This window comes from Lepisosteus oculatus, chromosome 7 (assembly GCF_040954835.1).
Source record: "Lepisosteus oculatus isolate fLepOcu1 chromosome 7, fLepOcu1.hap2, whole genome shotgun sequence".
NCBI classification, from domain to species: Eukaryota; Metazoa; Chordata; class Actinopteri; order Semionotiformes; family Lepisosteidae; genus Lepisosteus; species Lepisosteus oculatus.
The window spans coordinates 5,883,156-5,902,948 of record NC_090702.1 but is presented as its reverse complement, the minus strand read 5'-3'; the positions used below and the strand labels follow the sequence as shown (position 1 = coordinate 5,902,948).

At 39.4% G+C, this 19,793-nt stretch overlaps 1 protein-coding gene across 1 annotated transcript; it reads left to right on the top strand.

Annotated features, from left to right (window-relative positions):
* Positions 1-3,437: 3,437 nt before the first annotated feature.
* LOC102688456 (probable polypeptide N-acetylgalactosaminyltransferase 8) lies at positions 3,438-18,661 on the top strand. The gene is made up of 11 exons (XM_069191988.1): positions 3,438-3,491; positions 6,992-7,200; positions 7,991-8,157; positions 8,645-8,828; positions 10,665-10,862; positions 11,658-11,772; positions 12,929-13,114; positions 14,801-14,938; positions 15,874-15,969; positions 17,615-17,782; positions 18,542-18,661. The coding sequence occupies exons 1-11, from the start codon at positions 3,438-3,440 to the stop codon at positions 18,659-18,661; spliced, it is 1,635 nt and encodes a 544-aa protein (XP_069048089.1).
* The last annotated feature ends 1,132 nt before the right edge of the window (positions 18,662-19,793 follow it).

Genomic DNA, 19,793 nt, shown 5'->3' with positions numbered 1-19,793 from the left:
TTATCTTTCAATGTATGAACTGATAAACCATCATCAGGAGGTACTTATGCTTTCTTACCCCATGAAGAAATTAATTTACAATTAATACATTTTGTTGCATTTACATGTGCACAGTGTTGAATTAAGGCAGACAGATACAGACACTAATGAGAAAAACAGTCTTAGTATTCATATTATTAGGAAAACAAATCTTGAAATGTCAGTTAAAGCACAAACTGTATAGTAGTTCAAACAGCGATGCACGAACTGTAAAAGTTAATATTTTCCCAGAATTCCACACTAGAATCACAGATGTCTATATGAAATCTTTCTACAACGTATAACTCTAAAATAAGATCTTAAAATCTTTAAATATTGTTTTTTTGCCTTTGTATTTAGGCCAGTCTGCTTTTCTGTGAAGTTTGCCCATAGAGGGCAATGTTTAACATCTGACTCAAGTCTTTTTCTGGTGCCACTTCCCTGACAAATTCTACATTCTAGTGTACTGATAGTAAAACAGGGAATGTTTACTAAGGAGAGTGAGCAAAACCCAAGACAAAACAAAGGTTACTGAACAGCCACATGCCCATTGAGGCCAATTTGTGCCAACGTATGCTACTGTATATTACTGTTCTTGAAGAAACATTGTAATTAAAGCAAGTTTATTCTCAAGATTAATCTAAATTTCCAGCCTCATGTCATCAGATCTCAGAATCTAAGGCCAGATAGAGCTGGGATAGGAGACTGCTAAGGAAAACCAGGGAGCTTATTTAATTGGTGTTTGTGGAAGAGCAGATGGATCCTTCAAAAGGAAATGTTAAACCATAATCTTGACTACTTGGTTATTAAAAATCCCATGTTTGAAGAAGAAGGGATTTTACACCCTGGCCCTGGTTAAATTCTGCTTTGGGCAAATAACTACCATCGAAAGCAAAAAAGGGAACAATTATTTTGACAAATTAAAGACTTTTTTCCTCTTTACATGTTGTACATCCGACCTCATTTCTCACCTCTCCACCTGAAAGGCAGCGATATAAATATAGCCACCATGTTGTGCAACATAGCACACACTAGCATTATTTCACAATCTTTTTTTTTTCCGTGTTTGCATTGTAGGTGTAACTTTATTTGCATAGAAACACAAGCAGTTCCTTAAGCACACGGTACTCTTTGTACTGTAGGTTCTATTTTCCATCTTGTGATCCCACTTCTGGAATCAGAATCAAAGCAGCGAAGCAGCTTACTTAGAACAAGGAATCTTGGGAAGTCCAAAAGCGTAACATGCAATTCCTTGATTAAAGTGTAAATGACAGGGTAGATCAATCTCCATGAATTTGTTTCTCAGTTATGGTCGTGTTTTTAATCAAGCCAAAATAAATCATGCGCTAAACCACAAAAGGTTTATCCAATGAATCAAAAAGATGGACAGATAATGAAAATAGAAGCCGGTCATTACAAAGATAAAAACCTAATAGTCGCACCTTATTCTTACAGTACTGTATCATTACAATAATATTGTGTCGCATTAATAGGTTGTGTTGAACTGGGCACTGGTATTGTTTTGCAATGCAACAGCCCGATGATGGCCTACAGATTTCCTACATGGAGGCTGTTAGTGGTGGGGTCAAACGTGCAATAAATGGACTGGGGACCTGACTGCAAGAGGTCAGGCAACTAAATCTGAGCTTCGATTCGGGGAAGGCATCCTTCCAGACCCTCCTGCTTGTACAAAGAGGCTAGAAACCCACTGCCCCTCAAGCTAGACTGTCAGGCAAATGAGTCAACAAAGGGACATTTCTTCTTTATAGTGAGACGCTGCCATACAGTACAATTGGTGGCACCATATTTATGACCTGTGTCAGGACTGTCACGCCCGACATCCCTCCCTTGAGGGCGCTCCACTGCTCCAATTATTGTCCTTTTGATTGTTAAGCTTCCCAGGTGTACCCTCTTAGCTTTATTATTTAAAGACTAGCTCCTCCAGTCCTCGGCGCTCACCATTAGGGTAAAGATGTCGCGAGGCCCGCCTAACACCAGGAAACCCTACGTCCGTCTCCTGAGGGCGTAGGCCTCATCCCCGACACCTCCCGCTTCCTGAGCCCGGAGTCTGGAGGATCTCGCCCCATCACCTTAGGACCTCCATGTTTTGCCTGTCCATGTTTTCCCCTCTCCCGGGGATTTTAACCTTGTCGCGTCCCAGGATGGGTTCTTCGTTGATGGACTCTTGGACTGTGCCCTGACCTGCCCTTGGACCCGTTTGGATTTGGATGCCATTCTCTGTCTTCCCCGTTCACTGTCTCACGGATTGTCACGATTATTTTGTGCACTATTAAACCCCTGTGTGTTTCCTTTTACCACGCCTCCTGTTTTCTCCAGCTCTTACCGCATCGCATAGTGTCTACTACAAGATCTGACACAGATTTCAGTCCGTGTTCGTGACAAGGAAGGCTGTAGTGCAAAAGCCATGAATTTACTGTGTGTTGTGTTTCTATATTCTACCCTGTGTATTGTTGAACTGACTTGCAATTGTGCTCGTGCTGCTTTGTGTTTACCTGTGTATGGCGCAGATCATTGTGTTGAAGTTGTAGTGATAAAGTGGTTCTGTTCTTTGTTGCGATGGATGACAGATGCAGCATAACAGTAGCCACCAGTGGAGGTGGCAAGACTGGCTGGCTTGTCCTTTGCGTGAGTCGTACAGTATATACATAGGCTGGCAGAAAAGTGCAAGATTAGGATGTTACCTTCTTCCCTAACCTCTGTTATAAACACCATGCATTTTCTTTTGGCATGATAGACTTCTCCTGCCTGTTTGCCACTTGGTGCTGGGAGACGCACAATAGTTATTGTTGAATGACTTAATGAATGGAGTTTTTAATGAAAGTTCGGGAGGAATGAAAGCAGCCGAGCTCATTCGACACAGCTGCCGCAGTTCTCACTAATCCTGACATAAGCAACTGGTCTCCATATATATCAAACTTCACCCTCTCCTCTTCCTCGTTCGTTTTCTGCATCCCTCCTCCACCCCCTCTCCACCTTTGCAGCTACCCAATTGGTCGCATGGGGGTCCTATCCTCAACGTCCAACGGCCGGGAGGTTGGCCCTCAGCCAAGCGGCTTACGCCAAATCTCCACATCTCAATAAACAATTCTAATTTCTCCCAAGCTTTCGGCTGCCGTCATTCCTCGTGAAATGAATTAATGAATGACTGGCACAATCTCGCATTTCCAACTTATGTGACATGTAGATTGATTTGTCTTTTCCTGCCTTACCTGTTTCTGAAAGTAATCTTTTAAGCGACAGAGGGTGGAGTAAATGTACCTGTATTTCTTCTGTGAAATACAGGAACAGCAGCTGCTCTTTATAATCAGAACATCACTGAATCACGGTTTGGTGCGATAGAAAAAAAATCACAGAGATTTCTTAAAAAAGAAAGGGACAAGAAAATATTTCAACAAAACATGAGACTGTTGTGGCTGAAGAGATTGGCTTTTATAATAACCAGTATAGGGACAGTACTTTTTGTAATAACTACAAAAGATGTGCATTAGTCAGAGCTGACAGAATCTCGTCAAAGTGTCAAGGAAATGTATTCAGCAATAATGAGAAGATTTAACCAGATGGATGACCACATCAGTGAACTCTGTAAGTTTTCAACTGCAAATTTGACTTTAGAATTATGGTTTGTAGGGAAAATAACCCCCAAAACGTAATAATAACAATAATAACAGTAATCACAGCTCTTAGGTCTTGGATTCTATTCTGGACTTGGGTGCCTTTCTGTGAGGAGTTTTTATGCTCCAAAGAACACACTGACTAGTTTTGATTAACTAGTTTATATTATTCCCTTCTCCATCGTCACAGATTGTTGTCTCATCCTTAAAGATTAATTTTATGGCAGAAAGAATATCTTGGACAGAATATCTTACTGACTCACTGGTCTTGGACACCAGTTTAAGTCCTGACCCGAGCTGCTTTGCACATGGTTGGGAAAGTCAGATTGCCCCTTGAGTTGGAGTGAGATGAGGAGCTAGTAACTAAACCATACTAAAAATGATGCTAGCTTATAAGGTGCAACATCACAGCTTGTGATTGGTTCAGGGTATTATTGGGTATAGTTCTGGTACCCACCCAGCAGTCCCTCCTTTGGTGGATCTTCCTTAGGGTGATGAGCAGTGACCTCGGACCCATTGTCTTGGGAGAAACAGACTACAGATGGAGCCCATCTGCATTATACTGTATATCATTGTATTGTATTGTACACCTTCACGATGTCTCTCAGAGGGGTCTCTTAGCCACATTTCTCTGGATTTACTCAGAGGCCCAAGCTGGCTTGTCAAGGCAACACTTTAATAACACTTAAATCTAAGTGTAATAAAAGGCTAGAATGAAAAGGGATAAGAATTATTCAAACAAGAAGTGTAACCAATAAACATAGACATTTCATTGTATTCTCATTCTTGGAGGAAATACTTCGTAGTGACCACAACTTACTAGAGCTTACGATCAAAGCCACAATATGGATAATGCTTCAGGCAAAAATTATATTCTCTTTCGTGGAGACTTACATTCCTTTTCTCTAAATAATCCTAAAATCTAAACTGAGATTTGAAAAACAAACAGATGCATAAAAATGCCAACAGAAGGAAACTGATTTGGTTGAGAATAACTATAAGCATGCACTGTCATTGTAAAACCAGACCACTTAACTTAATTACCCCTTAAAAAGTTGACCATGGTAAATTTGCGTGGCATTTTAGATGTTTATAGATATTACCATGATTATACAATTTATTTACTTTGTGATATTGTAGGAATTGGATTTGACAATTTGTTGGATTTGATTTGGAATGTAAGAAACAGATCACAACAGAGGGGAGGTTGTTAGGATAATCTTCCTTGTTTGGGTCCCAATAGCAGGGAATAAGCAGGTATTCATCATGGGAAGGTCTTTCTCTCTAGTAGGTTACAGGGTGACTTCACAGAGTGTTTTTTTGTCATGGAAGTCAGAAAGGACGAACCGTGGAATGGCAGGAGAGCGAAAAGACCCTATGCATAGCGACGAGACAGGGGTTAGCCCAGGCTCAGCTGTTCAGGAAATGCCGTATAGAAACCTATGCCCTCAGCTAGCGGACGTGGGGCGACCTGGTGCTAGGTGGGTTTCAGGACAACCGAACGAAATGCTGAGCGAAGGCAGACTGAAAGACCCGGAAAAATATAGTTCCAGAGAGAGAGAAACACCGGAAGGACAGCAAAGAACCAGAAATGAGACACAGGACAGAGAAGGAGGGCCCTCTGTCTGCAGAGGACGTGACAGTTTTTGGATGAAGAGGCATTAGAAGCCATTACTTTTGGCTTAACATCATGACTGTTTAATGTATTCTGCCATGATTCAGATCCTCAACTCCCTCAAAAGTCTATTAATGATGACTAAAACAAGTTTAATTGCTTCTACAGGTTTGTTCTGGTGGTGCCACCTTATTTGCTGAATGCTTGGTTCACCATTCAGTTTGTCCCTAAACCTGTGTAGCCTGCTTTACCTTCCTCAGGGTTTGATATGAAAAAGATTGCAAACATGTTTTGATTAATGAAGTAGCTATGTACAGAATGTGCACTGATCCCACAAGCAACATATACATTTTTTAAATGAAAACAAGAGTTAATCTCCCACTGATGATTTACAACTATGATTTACCATTTGAGAGGATTTGAAATGTTGTTGGAAAATAACCAATAAATGCAAGTCCCAGTCCTGATGTATTGTTATTATTAATAAGTAAATTAAATAATTTATCTAGCAGATGCCTTTATCCAAGCCAACACGTAAAATAATCCAATAGATGAAGTAGCACCATTTCAACTCTAAGTGACCTAGATACACAGTGCAATAGAGCAATAGAAAGACTGATGTAATAAAGCTACTGCTACAATTAATATTGGATTGCATTAGCTAACAGACACAGATATGATTCAAGATAAACTGACATTCATCAGCCGCACAAGACCTAAGATAAAGGGATAAAATATGGCTTGATTAGACCACTTTAACTCCATTGTCAGGCCTGAATCTGTTGCTGATTTAAGGTTTACTGTTGTTCTGCTGACCTAAAGAACCAATTAGACCAATTGGTAGGTGGACAATTCTATATAAACGCGTCAAGGCCTTTGGTTTTGTAGAATCATATAAAATGACAGAATTCAGATGTTGGAGAAAGAAGATTCGTTTATTTCACATGCATACGGGAGAGCAGCTTGCAAAAGCTAGTCTCTCCGAAAGACGTTGCTCAGTGCTTTTTATACACTATGACAAATGAGCTTCATACCTTTGACATAGATTACCAAATCCCTAAAATGAACCATCAATTCTTATGCAAGCTCGTGTAGAGAAAAACAACTCCTGATTCACAGAACAGGACATTCGACTGCCCATTTACTGCATTTAAGACATGAGCTGCATTTTTCCACTGACCTATAGATGCCCCCTGGTATGTTTCCTCTTGCCAGGGTTATAAGCAGTTAGGAAGCTAAAAGATAAACAGTTTGTTAGCTTTTATTAAAATAAACATTCCTTTAGTTTCAATGTCCTGGTTTCAATGACAGTGAGTAGAATGTACTTGATATCCCTTCCCTGGACAGAATGCCAGTCAATCACAAAGTCCGCTCCCGAGAAGTGCAGGTCCTCTTTCAAAACAACTGGCTGATCTGGAGCAACTGAGGTAAATTACTTTACTCAGTGTACAACAGAAACATCTACAGCAGGGACTTGAACCCACAACCTACCAGTAATGAGTCCAGAGAAATACCCAACATGCTACACTGCCACATTCTTTAAGTCAAGAAGAGAAAAGCATAATCAGTTACAGAGTTATGGGTCACTCTGCGATTTGTGGTCATTGATCCGTAAAATCAGCCCGGTCTCTTGATATGTTTCTCCCTAATAGCTAAGCGGCTGGATGACAAAGAAAAGGCTGAGCAAAAGGTGAAACAGCTGAGGTAGGAAAAGGATTAAAAAAAGCCAAGGGACACAAAAGTGGAGACAAACCAAGAGAAAAGGGTATTCAAAAAACTCTTCCCGAAGTCGAACCTCTTTGAGAAGTGGGGAGATCATTTATCAGAAGTGGAGCAAAAGAAAGCAGAATGGCTCTATAAAAGATATGGCTATAATGTGTATCTGAGTGACAAGATGCCACTGGACAGAAAACTCCCTGAGACCAGGGATCCCAGGTACATTCCCTTTCATATATAAGTGTTGTCCAGGAGGTTTTGTGCTATAAAACTGCTGTACTTATTGTGTGTAAAGTTTGGTTTTCTCATTAATTATATCACTTGGCATTTAGTACTCCAGTGACAGAGCTGAGGCACTGGTCTATAATATTGCAGCACTTACAATAATGCATTAATTACTCTGACGATCTAGCCCTCCTGCTACTCCTCCTGCTTAACTTTAAGTTAATTATTTTGTATATCAAATACTCTTCAGTATAGTATAGGTTAATTGGCTTCTGATAAAAAAAAACTGGCGTTTATTCTATGAGTCTGTGTTTGTTTTTGTCTGCTTATGCCCTGCGATGGACTGACATCACGTCCAGGTTGTGATGCACATTGTACCCTGTGCTTTCTGGGTGAGGCTCCAGGCCACTGTGACACTGAATTGGAAAAAGCAGTTATTGAAAGTGATGATGATATAAGTGCTAAAGATGTGAAAAAATAATCACAGGTTCTGCTGTTTGTCAGAAAGCTCAGAGAACCCAGGATGTCTATTCAACACTATCCTAGTAGTGCTCGGCTTATTGTACACTATTTTTAGAGGAATCCCAGTCATAGTTGGCTTCTGATGTGACTTGCAGTGTTGACCCACTGCTCTTGCGATCCGAAGTCTGGATCATAGAACATGACCAGCACTCCAGGAGAGCACCTTTTGTTGTTTGAGCCAGTAGAGAGTGTAGAAGTGAAACACAATTTGTTCTCTCGTGATTCCTAATCTGATGTCCCTCCCCTTTCATTTGAAATCTAGTTGTTTAGGGAAGAAATATCCCAGGGACCTTCCTACCCTGAGCGTGGTGTTGATTTACTTGGATGAAGCCCTGTCCATAATAAAGAGAGCCATCCGGAGCATCATAGACAGAACACCAGCTCATCTGCTGAAGGAGATCGTGCTTGTGGATGACTACAGCTCAAGTGGTTTGTCAGAGGAAGGAAATGACCATCAAAGTTTTTTAGCTCTGTCTTTCAAAAGCTTTTTCCTTTTCAGGGAAAATGCAGTGAATATAAATTTGAATACAAAGAGCCATTGCCGTAGTTTACTGTAATAACTGACATATTCATGATTAGTACTGAATTAGTATGGAACCTAGGGCAGAGCGGTGGCACTGTGGCTAAGGATCTGCGCCTGTAGCTACAGTAGAAGGTTGCTGGTTCAAATCTCATGGCCGGCAGCGGAATCCTACTCTACTGGGCCCCTAAGCAACGCCCTTAACCCCAGCTGCACCAGGGCCGCTGTATAAAAGGCTGACCCTGCGCTCTGACCCTCCTCTCTCTCCGCCTGTGTGTCTCATGGAGAGCAAGCTGGGGTCTGTGAAAAGACAAACTCCTAACGCAAGAAATGGTATATGGCCAATAAAGTGATCTTAATTAGTCCATGTCTTCTTAACATGCACATAATCGACAGAGGACCTGAAAGGAAAGCTTGATGATTACATTGATCTGATCCATGAGAAGCACCCAGGGTTAGTGAAGAGGGTGAGACACAGTGAACAGAGGGGCCTGACACAGTCCCGGATTTCTGGATGGGAAGCTGCTACAGGTGAAGTAGTGGCCATTCTGGATGCCCACATAGAGGTCCATGCAGAATGGTAAGATTCCAGTCATACCAGCTTCTGATTTCCTAAGGTACAGTAGTAAGTAATTTCTTCACAGCAGCTAGCTTTGTTTTGGAAGATCAATTTCACAACACATCTGTTTTTTAATGCAATATCCTTATGGGTTTTTCCATATCACTAGCTTCTGGTTTCCCAAGATACAGTAGTAAGTAATTTCTTCACAGCAGCTAGCTTTGTTTTGGAAGATCGATTTCACAACACATCTGTTTTTTAATGCAATATCTTTATGGATTTTCCCATATTAAATGTGAAATCAGAATATATGAACTATGCACAAACAACAACAAAAAAAGGAAACAACAATATAAAAGAATGTGATAAAACATCCAGTTTGCATATTTACAAATAGCTCATTCAATGGCAAAACACAAGTCACATACTGTAGGTGTTCGTTTTCTAACATAAATACTTGTTGTAAACAAGGCTTAAATGTATTACCTTCCATACAAAGCAGTTCCCCTACACATCTTGGTAATTGATATGCTATGTCCTATGCTAACAATTACTTAAAAAACTGTTTCTCGTTGTCATATTTGGCTTTTAACACTTCTAGGTATTAAAAGGTACATCCTTGCATTGTGTGTAGAGAACGTAATGTGACAATAAATATTAAGATCAATCAAGTTTATTGCTTTTAGTTTTTGAAACTATTATGTCTATTAAACATAATTTTAAGAAGACTGCATTCCTTTGATCCGTTATCATATCCCTGGATGGGATGCCCATCACAGGACACATACAGACATGCACACACTAACACCAGGGCCAATCTTCCCAGAAGCCAATTAACCTCCCAGTATGTGGCAGGAAACTAGAGCACAAAAGACAGACACACCCCTTGTCCCAGACTCTAACATCGAAGGTCTTTTGGAAGAATAGCAGATGGAATAGGATTTGGTGAAATAAAATTTTTAAGTAACAAGAAAAAAACAAACTAGGCCTGACGGATCTCAAAAGTAAAAAAAATATGCATTTACTTCTCTGGTTCTTGTTCTAAAATTGTCCTTTAAAAACACAAAACAATCACTGTAAACACTGGCATGAAGATGAAGAGCACATATTACCTTTAGCAGTGATTGTAATTGATCTGCTTGAGTTCCTTCACAGTTCCTCAAGATCATTTCTTCTAACTGGAAAAGAAAAATAATGGGAGAAAATTTACCAATATTTCTTGAATCTCTGGAGGGAAAACTACTCCCAATAAAACAAATATTTCAATTCCCCTTCTTGGAAACTAGCCACTTCAAAAGAATTGAATAAAATGACTAAAAAATAAGTTCTCACCCAAGAAGTGTTTACCCAAAATCCACAATTTGCACAAGGCAGTAATTATTGAAAGTAATGCTTTGTTTTATTTTATATATGTGCAGTGTTTGTCATTGTACTTCAATACTAGGGTGTTGTTTTTTTTTCAATATGTAATAATTATTAAATAGTCTCTTTCATGTATTCACTTCAAAAACTTTAACAATTGCTTTGTGGGACTTGGGTAGATATTTTGAAACATGTTAAAATGTTGTATGTACAGCCACCATCACTGAGAGATGACTTTGACCGAGTTATGTGAACTGGCATACCATATTCTGGGATGTCACCTGGGCAAAGTCATAAAACCTGCTGCTGTGAAATAAGTTGAATGCTTTAGAAAATATTTTGTTGTAGTTTGTGACGGGATACAATTAAGGAAGGGACAGAGATGAAGGCTTGAAAGAAATATCTTGCCTAACATTTGTTTGTTGATCACTCTGCATCAAATTATGCCATTTAAAAAAAAATGACATTGACTGTCATTTCCTGTTGTGTCCACAGGGCTGAGCCGCTGCTTGCAAGAATAAAGGAGAATCGCACTGTGGTGGTGTCCCCTGTGTTTGACAGAGTGAATTTTGACAATTTAGAAGTTGTTAAATATACCCCAGCTGCACACGCCTTTGACTGGGCTCTGTGGTGCATGTATGAGTCTTTCCAGCCCGATTGGTACAGACTGAAGGATCCATCAAGGCCTGGAAAGTAAGTCCTTCACCAATGGCCACTTAATTCCAAAACAGGACAGTGAAATCACTTATTGGATGCATCCTTTAAAGATGCAGCTCCTTCTGTATGCACATTACACCTTGGTTGTTTTCTGTTTTAATTCTCCCACAACCCCCTTTTTCTCCCCAAAATGAAAAGCTGTTTATTATTTCAAGTTACATCCCAGCATGGTTGAGATATGGCTCTCCAAGACCTGTGCAGGACAGCAATGTTGCATTTTGTTCAGATCAAGGGCATTAACGACTATGAAAAGTGATTAATATTTGTTTGGAATCCTTATATCAGCAGGGAAGAAAGCTATAAAAAGAAAGTGGCTTCTCACAGATCTACCAACAATGAATGATTGGATTGAATTAATAAGGGAAATATATATAATGGAAAAAATAACATTTTCACTAAAATTACAAATGAAAAAATGTGTCAAATATTGGTTTAGATGTGTTCAGTACATTAAACCTTTAAGGTCAGATTTTGTTGAGATACAAAATAACTGAAATTTAATAAGATACATTTATATAGTCTCCTCCCTTTTCATATTCATAACTGTATACATCTTCCTTCTTTTAAATGTATATAGTTTTGTTAAAAAGTTATATAATTGTAAAAAATAGGGGAACAAACAGGAATTTGTGCCTGTAATGTAAGGCTGAATAATGGTTGTTCATATGTAAAATAGTTTTGTTTTGTTCTCTAAAATAAGTTTTTTTTAAATGAAAAGATGTTTAATATACAAAAGGCAGTAATTGACTCCCTTTATTTTGTTTTTGGCAGAAGCCCATCTCTTATGGGAATTCTTGTTGCAGACAGAAAATTCCTTGGCGAAATTGGGAGTTTGGATGGAGGAATGAAAATCTATGGTGGTGAAAACGTGGAGCTGGGGGTTAGAGTAAGTAACCACAGGAACCAGTCACACACTGTACACCGTGCAACAGGTTTAACATTAGAATATTACTTGATTGCAAAGTAAGAAGTAATAGGTTTATTCCATGCTGAAAAGAGAAGAAAGAAAACACAGCATTTTGGCCATGGAACATTCTTCAGGTGTCGACACCTGTTTTTTGTTTGTCCTTTTTATGGCACATTGCTATACACACATAACCAGTTTTGCCAAGGCCTGTAAAACCAGATGGTTTTCTTTACTCACTCTTTGCCTATTCGTGCAATGAGCTATCATGCAATCCTTACATTGTTTCTTTTTATGTTGTTTTTAATCTGGTTTGCTTTGTCGTAGTCTCATTGATCCACCTTCTGTCCCTCATCTCCATCTATTCTTTACCTGTTCAAAACAGCTCAAGAGGCAGGTGCTTTTTTAATTTCCTTGTTTACCTGCTGCGAAAAAGGAGGTGAAGAAGTTTAAAACGTTTTGTAAACAGTAAACTCATGAACCTTAAACCTGATTTCAGTATTCCTTCACCTTTGACAAATAGGACTAACTCAGACAGAAAGAAAAAGAGTTGCAATCAAAAGATGTTTTATTTATAAGAGAATCACACATTCTCACTTCTAAATCCTCCTTCATTCCTAAATACGTATGTTTTATTGGCTAAAGATCTCTATAGCAAACTCAAATGGTCAAGATGGTTCTGTTCAGAAGATCTGACAGGACAAGCTTTTACTTCCATTTGACTATGATCCATTATTAGTACAAGTAAACATTATTATCAACTAAAATTTGGTTTGGGCTGTTAGAACTGTTCTGAGGTGTAACATTTGAAAGGAGCATTTCACCTTTCACTCCAATCCGATATGATCCAATTCCATTCCATTCCATTTAGTTGAATTCAATTGATTCAGTTCAATTCAATTGATTAAATTCAATTTGATTTGATTTGATTCCTTTTGATTCCATTCACTTCAATTCGATTTGATTCAATTCAAAATACATTATGCATTCCCAGGAGAGAAATGTAAATTCCTCATGTACTGTAAGCTTGGAGACCACAGCATGACTGTGTAGTCATGATTTTTCTGAAGACAAGACAAATTGTTTATTGTTGTTTGATAGCCATAATAATAACTGTGCTATATTTAACTTGACCTAGATTTGGCTGTGTGGGGGCAGTATTGAGATTGTGCCGTGTTCCAAGATAGCTCACATTGAGAGAGCACACAAACCCTATCTGCCTGACCTCAGCATCACCATGAAGAGGAACGCACTGCGAGTGGCCGAAGTGTGGATGGATGAGTACAAAAAAAACATTAATATTGCTTGGAATCTACCAATAAAGGTAATTAGAACATAACAACACAAGAAAAGTCACAAATGAGAGGAGGCCATTTGCCCCATGTAGCCTTTTTGGAAGACTGTAGCTAAATCAGAATATAATCTTTTCCTTTGACTTAAGTTTTCAGAGTCAGTCCATAGTCCATCATGAGGTGGGAGAGATTTTTTAACAATGTTTTATGGTCAGATGAACCCTAGATAAACCTTTACCACAGTGATGATAAGGTTAAAATATGCTGAATGAAAAGAACTGTATGTCCTCCAGAGAACGTCAACTCATCTCTAAGGCATGGCAGAAGTACTGTCATTGGTTTGGACATGCATGGCGTCTTCTGGAACTGACTCATTCATCTTTATTGATAATGGCAGCAGCAGGGGTTCCTAGGGTCAACCCAGCAGATGACTTCAGACTCAGTACTGCAACAAGTACAAAGAGTCACAATGGGAAAGCAAATAGGGAATTCATTTAAGACTGAGAATAGGAAGGGAGTTGTGATATCTAGAACAAGTTTGCCATTCAGAATGTTAAAGCTCAAACTCTAGGATCCTTTAAGAAGCAAATGCAGTAAATGTTAGGGTGGCTTAGCTTAGTCAAATAAACAAGATGGACTGGATGGGCCTCCTTTCTTCACATTGTTTCTGCTTTTATTCTATTGATTCATTTGAAAGACACAAGTTCCAAACATCCTTCCATTTCATAAATCCTTCATCCAGTTCAAGGTTGTGGGGCAGCTGGACACCATCTCTAATATCCAAATGATATATAAAATGAAAAATCACAGCAATCAGTAGGCACAAGGAAGTATACACCCTGGATGGGATGGTACTCCATCGCAGGGCACACACAGAGACAAACACAGACATGCACACACTCACACCAGGGCCAATTTTTCCCAGTTGACAATGAAACACCTACTACGTCTTTGGACTCTTGAAGGAAACCAGATCATTCAGAGGAAACCCATGGAAACACAGGGAGAACATACTGTACCAGGCCCAGTATTGAACCCAGGGCTCCAGGTCTCTGAAACAGCAATGGTCACCACTGCTCCTCTGTGCCACCAAAGATAGAAGCTAATAATAATAATTGCTTACACTTATATAGCGCTTTTCTGGACACTCCACTCAAAGCGCTTTACAGGTAATGGGGACTCCCCTCTACCACAACCAGTGTGCAGGACCACCTGGATGATGCGATGGCAGCCATAGTGTGCAGGTACACCCACCACACATCAGCTATCAGTGGGGAGGAGAACAGAGTGATGAAGCCAATTCATAGATGGGGATTATTATGTAAGGGCCAATGGGAAACTTGGCCAGGACACCGGGGTTACACCCCTACTCTTTTTGAGAAACACCCTGGGATTTGAATGACCACAGAGAGTCAGGACCTCGGTTTTATGTCTCATCCGAAGGATGGCACCTTTTTTTTTACAGTATAGTGTCCCCGTCGCTATACCGGGGCATTAGGACCCACACAGACCGCAGGGTGAGCGCCCCCTGCTGGCCCTACTAACACCTCTTCCAGCAGCAACCTTAGTTTTTCCCAGGAGGTCTCCCATCTAGGTACTGACCAGGCTCACATCTGCTGATCTTTAGTGGGGATGCCGGTTGTGAGTTGCAGGGTGATATGGATGCTGGCTGCGATATTGCAGCACATCGTCTAGTTCATGTGTCATTCTTCTTCCAGGACCATGGAATTGACATTGGGGATGTCTCAGAAAGAAAGAAGCTCAGAGAGAAACTGAAATGTAAGCCTTTCAAGTGGTATATAGACAACGTGTACCCTCAGCTGGATCCATGGGAAGACCTTGTTGCTTATGGAGCTGTAAGAATTTTTACTCTTTTTGTCATTATGGGGGCATTTTGTCTTTGCAAAGGTATTTATAATATGTAAAGAATGTGTTAAAGGCTTTAAAGCTATAAATGCTGATTGAATTCATAGGAACGTGTTTCTCAAACGATGCTTCATTAAGTTTAGTTTTCAATAATTATAATACTTATTCACAATAATAATTTCCATCATTCTCCTCAGTCGCTTTATTAATGACATCAGACCGATTAACAATATTTCTTAGGAACCATTTAAGAGATTTTTTGGTGAAATGCAACCTTTGTAGAGATAACAAACCTGTGTGATCCGTTATTTAATGAACGTGAGAACATATTCCAAAGTCCAAACTCCACTCAGAAAGTTCTGACTTGTCTCATGCAGGACCTGCAATTTATTTTGACATTGAGAATGAGAGATTTTATCTGTTTCAGACAGGACTGCAATGAGAGCCCGATATCCAATTAGGCCTAGGGCCTAAAAAAATTTTAGGGACTACAAAAGAGGGAAACACTAGTGACTCATGAAAAACGAGCTGAAACAACACGCTTGCGATCGACTCTAGGTGCTCCAAATCAATAATCATACGCTATCTAGCGGCTGTTCTAGAATCTAGAAGTATTGAACTGATGGTCGCTCGACTTGTTGGTTTAGCATTAAAATAGTTTAAAGTGCATCATGTCAGTCGATGTTATTCAATTGGCGTTTATCCCTCTTTTTGCACATTTCGGAGTGAAAGAGCCTAGGGCCTACGAACACCAAAATCCGGCCCTGATTGCAACAAATCTTTGATACCCGCCATGAATTTTAAAGAGAGATGGTTCTTCTAATCATATATATAATTTCTGAAAGTGGTATCAGCTTGGGGTTGCTGCGTATTAAAAGTGTAATCTTAGCTTTATAAATACTCTTTTATCTTTGTTTTTCTACAGCTGAAGAACACTGTGAAAGAGAATGTCTGTATCGATCAAGGACCTGTTCCTGGAAATGTACCCATAGCATTTGGATGCTACTACTATGGTCCACAGGTAACTGTATCTTCTTCTTACTCCTTACTCAATTAATTGATTCTGAGTCCCTCCCATTGACCGCCGCAATGCACTAAACACCTGAGTGATGTAGCGTAGACATTACACGTCTTCTGCTGCAGGAGTGCCAACCACAATCTCAGCAGTGGAGCTAGGTGAATTTTCATTTTGCCTTTAGTTTCATAGTGAGTTCACATAACACTATAATTGTTTATTTACAATATAGTCAGAAGAGCTTTTCAATTTTTTACAAAGACAAGTTGCCCCACTTCACTGCAGATTGGGGGAGAAGTTAGAAATTGCTATACCAATTGAATTATTGAAGACATTTTCTCCAGTAGTCCTGTGTTTTGTAAGCCTAGAATGGACATAAGCCAGTGTACTGAACGTCACCTCGCTACACTTATAAGATCACTTTATTGGCCATATACAATTTCTGGTATTAGGAATTTGTCTTTTTTTTTTACATACCCCCAACTTGCTCTCCATAAGACATACAGGGTTTGTCATTTATACAGCACCCCCTGGAGAAGCTGGGGTTAAGGGCCTTGCTCAGGGGCTCAATGGAGTAGGGTTCCTTTACCGGCCAGGGGATACGAACCGGCAAACCTCCCAGCCACAGGCGCAGATCCTTAGCCACAGAGCCACCACACTGCCACCACATATAAACCACCTTATATAAACCATGCAGTGGCATGTTTATTGCAAAAGTAGTGTGGACCTTGGTTTAGCATCTCATCTGAAGGATGCCAGGATAGAATCTACCATGACATAGTGTCCCTGGTCACTTTAAAGAGGATGGGATTGTAAGTTTTGGTCAATAGATAGTAGAGCCAGCTGTTCTACAGGTTCACCAACACCTCAGCAGCAGTCTAGTTTGCCAAGTTCTGAATGTCTCCCACCCTGGTATTGACCAGGCCCAACCTTCCTCAGCTTTTGATTTCTGACAAGATCAGACTACAAGTTGGTAATGCTTCTGTGGGCCCAACAGAATACAAGACATGATCCTTGTATTCTCACTTTCTTATGTTGGCAGTTATGTTGCTGTATGAATCTCCACCGTAACTTGTGACTTGTGCCTTTCTTTTTCTGTGAAAAAAAAAATGTTTCATGTTTGTCTTTTGCCATTTTTATGAGCTCTTGGCCAGTTTCTGGGTGTATCTGAAATACTCATAAGGAGCATTGTACTGCTGACAAACTATGTGATTTTGATCTTAAATCATTGCTTGAGCAATCCTAAATTTTCACTCTCTTTTTTGCTCACAATATTGATTTGTTTAAAACAAGATCTGTAATGTCAGCCAAACTTAAAGATTACACATGTCCTGAAAACAATTAGTGCTTTATAGAAAGAAGCACTGTTATGTTTTACAATTCAAAACACAATACACATTGTTTACATGTCTTTATGCTTTGTCCTGATAAATTAAAATGATAAAACCGGCCTGTTCTACTTCAGATTCAAACCCTGCTGTCGTGTAAAAGGAGCAAACAATAAATAGTCATTACAATTCATCTAGGTTAAATGTTTTATATTTAGGCATGGAACATTTTTTCATTAAACCAATTTTCAATAAAAAGTTGTACAGGCAGAGCTAGAATAAATTCACTAATTAAAAAACACTTTCCATTCATAACTTTTCAGAATACATACTACCGAAAAAGTGGAGAGCTCTATATTGGAGGTATCAAGTCTCACAAATACAACAACAACAGATGTCTGGCTGACCCAGGTACAGGCAGTACCCCAGGCCTGTATGAGTGCTCTGTGGCAAAACAAAAAGGCTATAGCATCTACTGGGACTTTGAACAGGTAAGGCCTCGACAAAAACCTTTACTGTCCAATAACTTTGTTGTTGTTTTTTTTGCCATTTTCAGGTGAGTCTTTTTGGTGGACTAAATATTTTGAATCCAGGGTATTATTTGTCAAATCTAATGAGCAAAAAGCACCACATTTAATATATAATATTTTAATATTAATTTAATAATAATAATATAATGTAATAATTAATATTTTACTGCTCAGGCATCAGATTCCTGATCTGTCTTGACAATGTGAAACTGTTGCAGCAATACATAAAGAAACATGCAGAACTCTCTTCAAGCCCGTTAGAATACATTTGAATGAAGTACAGTACGTAGGTTTAAATTCTCAGAGGTGGTCAAGAAAGGTAGTTAGAGGGTAAAAATTGAACTGTTTGGCACAAATTATTGACCTTTGTGAGAAACAATACTGGGAGTACTGTAACCTAGACATTGTGCTCAAGGTCTTCAGCCTAAAACCTCTCATTTGTTTTTTACAGACAATAGTCATTTTTCTTGAAATTGTTTTTTTACCTAAAAAAAGTCCTGCCTTGAAAATTGTTGTTCTTACTTAACTTTAGTATGGCCTCTAAAGTATGGATTTATGGATGATAATTCATATTGTTTAACATGTTAATTTAATAAATCCTTAACAAACGATACAGTTCAAATTTCTATAATTTTCTGGGATAACAGCATCTGAGAAAGAAGGTAAAATGTTAAATATATGTATTATCTCTCATGTTTATTATGTTTATTTGTTTTACAGGGAAAGGCCATGATTAACAGAAAAACACACAGGTGTCTGGAAGTTGAGCAGGGAACCCTGGTGATTCAGAACTGCACAGGACAGGGCTGGAAAATTCAACATAATGTCACTGACTTCTAGTTATCCCCCAGCTAATGAAAGGATTATTAATATATTTCAAAATGCTCACTCACATGCTGAAAACTGGGGCCTCGAGTTAGTGTTTACTCTCTTGTGAAATTAGCTTGTTGTGGCTCTCCATAAAACAAAAGGATCACGTATCTTAGCTTCTATTTATCTTCTCCTGTCACTAACATTTTACTCAACTTACATCGACTTGTATCAGTGGGTCAGGGCATAGATCTTCAAATCAAATGGGCAAGAATGAAAATATCAATCTCTGTTCATATCTGGGATCTGATTATGAAATTATAGTGCTCTGTATTTGTGTACTAAAGGCAATTTTTTAACACTTAAACAATTCTAAATGAATGTGCTTTGACTTTCACATTATGTTTAGGACTATGACCATGACCACATTACTGAAACAAGAAGCTTGTTCTTCACGCACAAAGTTATGTTAACACAGAGCTGGCAGGATGGAAGGGGTCTGTGGACACTGTCTGACACTGTTTCCTGCAGCTGTTGTAAATAGAGAGAGGGAGGACTGCATGCGATGATCTTGCATGTTGTGTGTGTGACTCCTTCCAGCTGTTTCCGCGCTTGAGCGGTTGTATTGCTGCATCACACTGATAGCGTTGCGTCACACGGTTATCGACAAGGTGACTGCGCTCTCAGTCACAGTTCTACAGAAGTGAGTCATTGCTTCCTGATGAACGGCAAACTTTCTCAGCTGTTTTAGGGAGGACAGCCCCTGATGGGCTTCCTTCATGACGAGGCAGGTATTAACTTCCCACTTCTGTGAGTGGCCAATACGAAGAAACTTGAAGGAGTCCACTCTCTCCACAGACTGGCCATGAAAGTGTTGGCACATCTCCTCCTCCCCTATGAAAGTCCACCTTCAGCTCTTCAGTCTTCCTAATGTTCAGCTCCAAATTCCTCATTATACCACAACAGGGCACTACCTCACTATGCTGTTTTTTCATTATTGGTGATTAAACCTATTCATGTTGTCTCGTGTGTAAATTTTATTATATTCACAAACTCAGAAGAAGAGATACGATCATTTGTGTATAATGAGTCTTGGGAGGCACCACTATTCAGAGTCACAGTCTTAAAAAACATGTTACCCATCTTCACCACCTGTTTCCTA

Coding starts and splice junctions, on each gene's coding strand:
- LOC102688456 (XM_069191988.1), top strand. CDS start 3,438: ATGAGACTGTTGTGGCTGAAGAGATTGGCTTTTATAATAACCAGTATA. Junction 10,863..11,657: donor GATCCATCAAGGCCTGGAAA/GTAAGTCCTTCA, acceptor TGTTTTTGGCAG/AAGCCCATCTCTTATGGGAA. Junction 14,939..15,873: donor ACCTTGTTGCTTATGGAGCT/GTAAGAATTTTT, acceptor GTTTTTCTACAG/CTGAAGAACACTGTGAAAGA.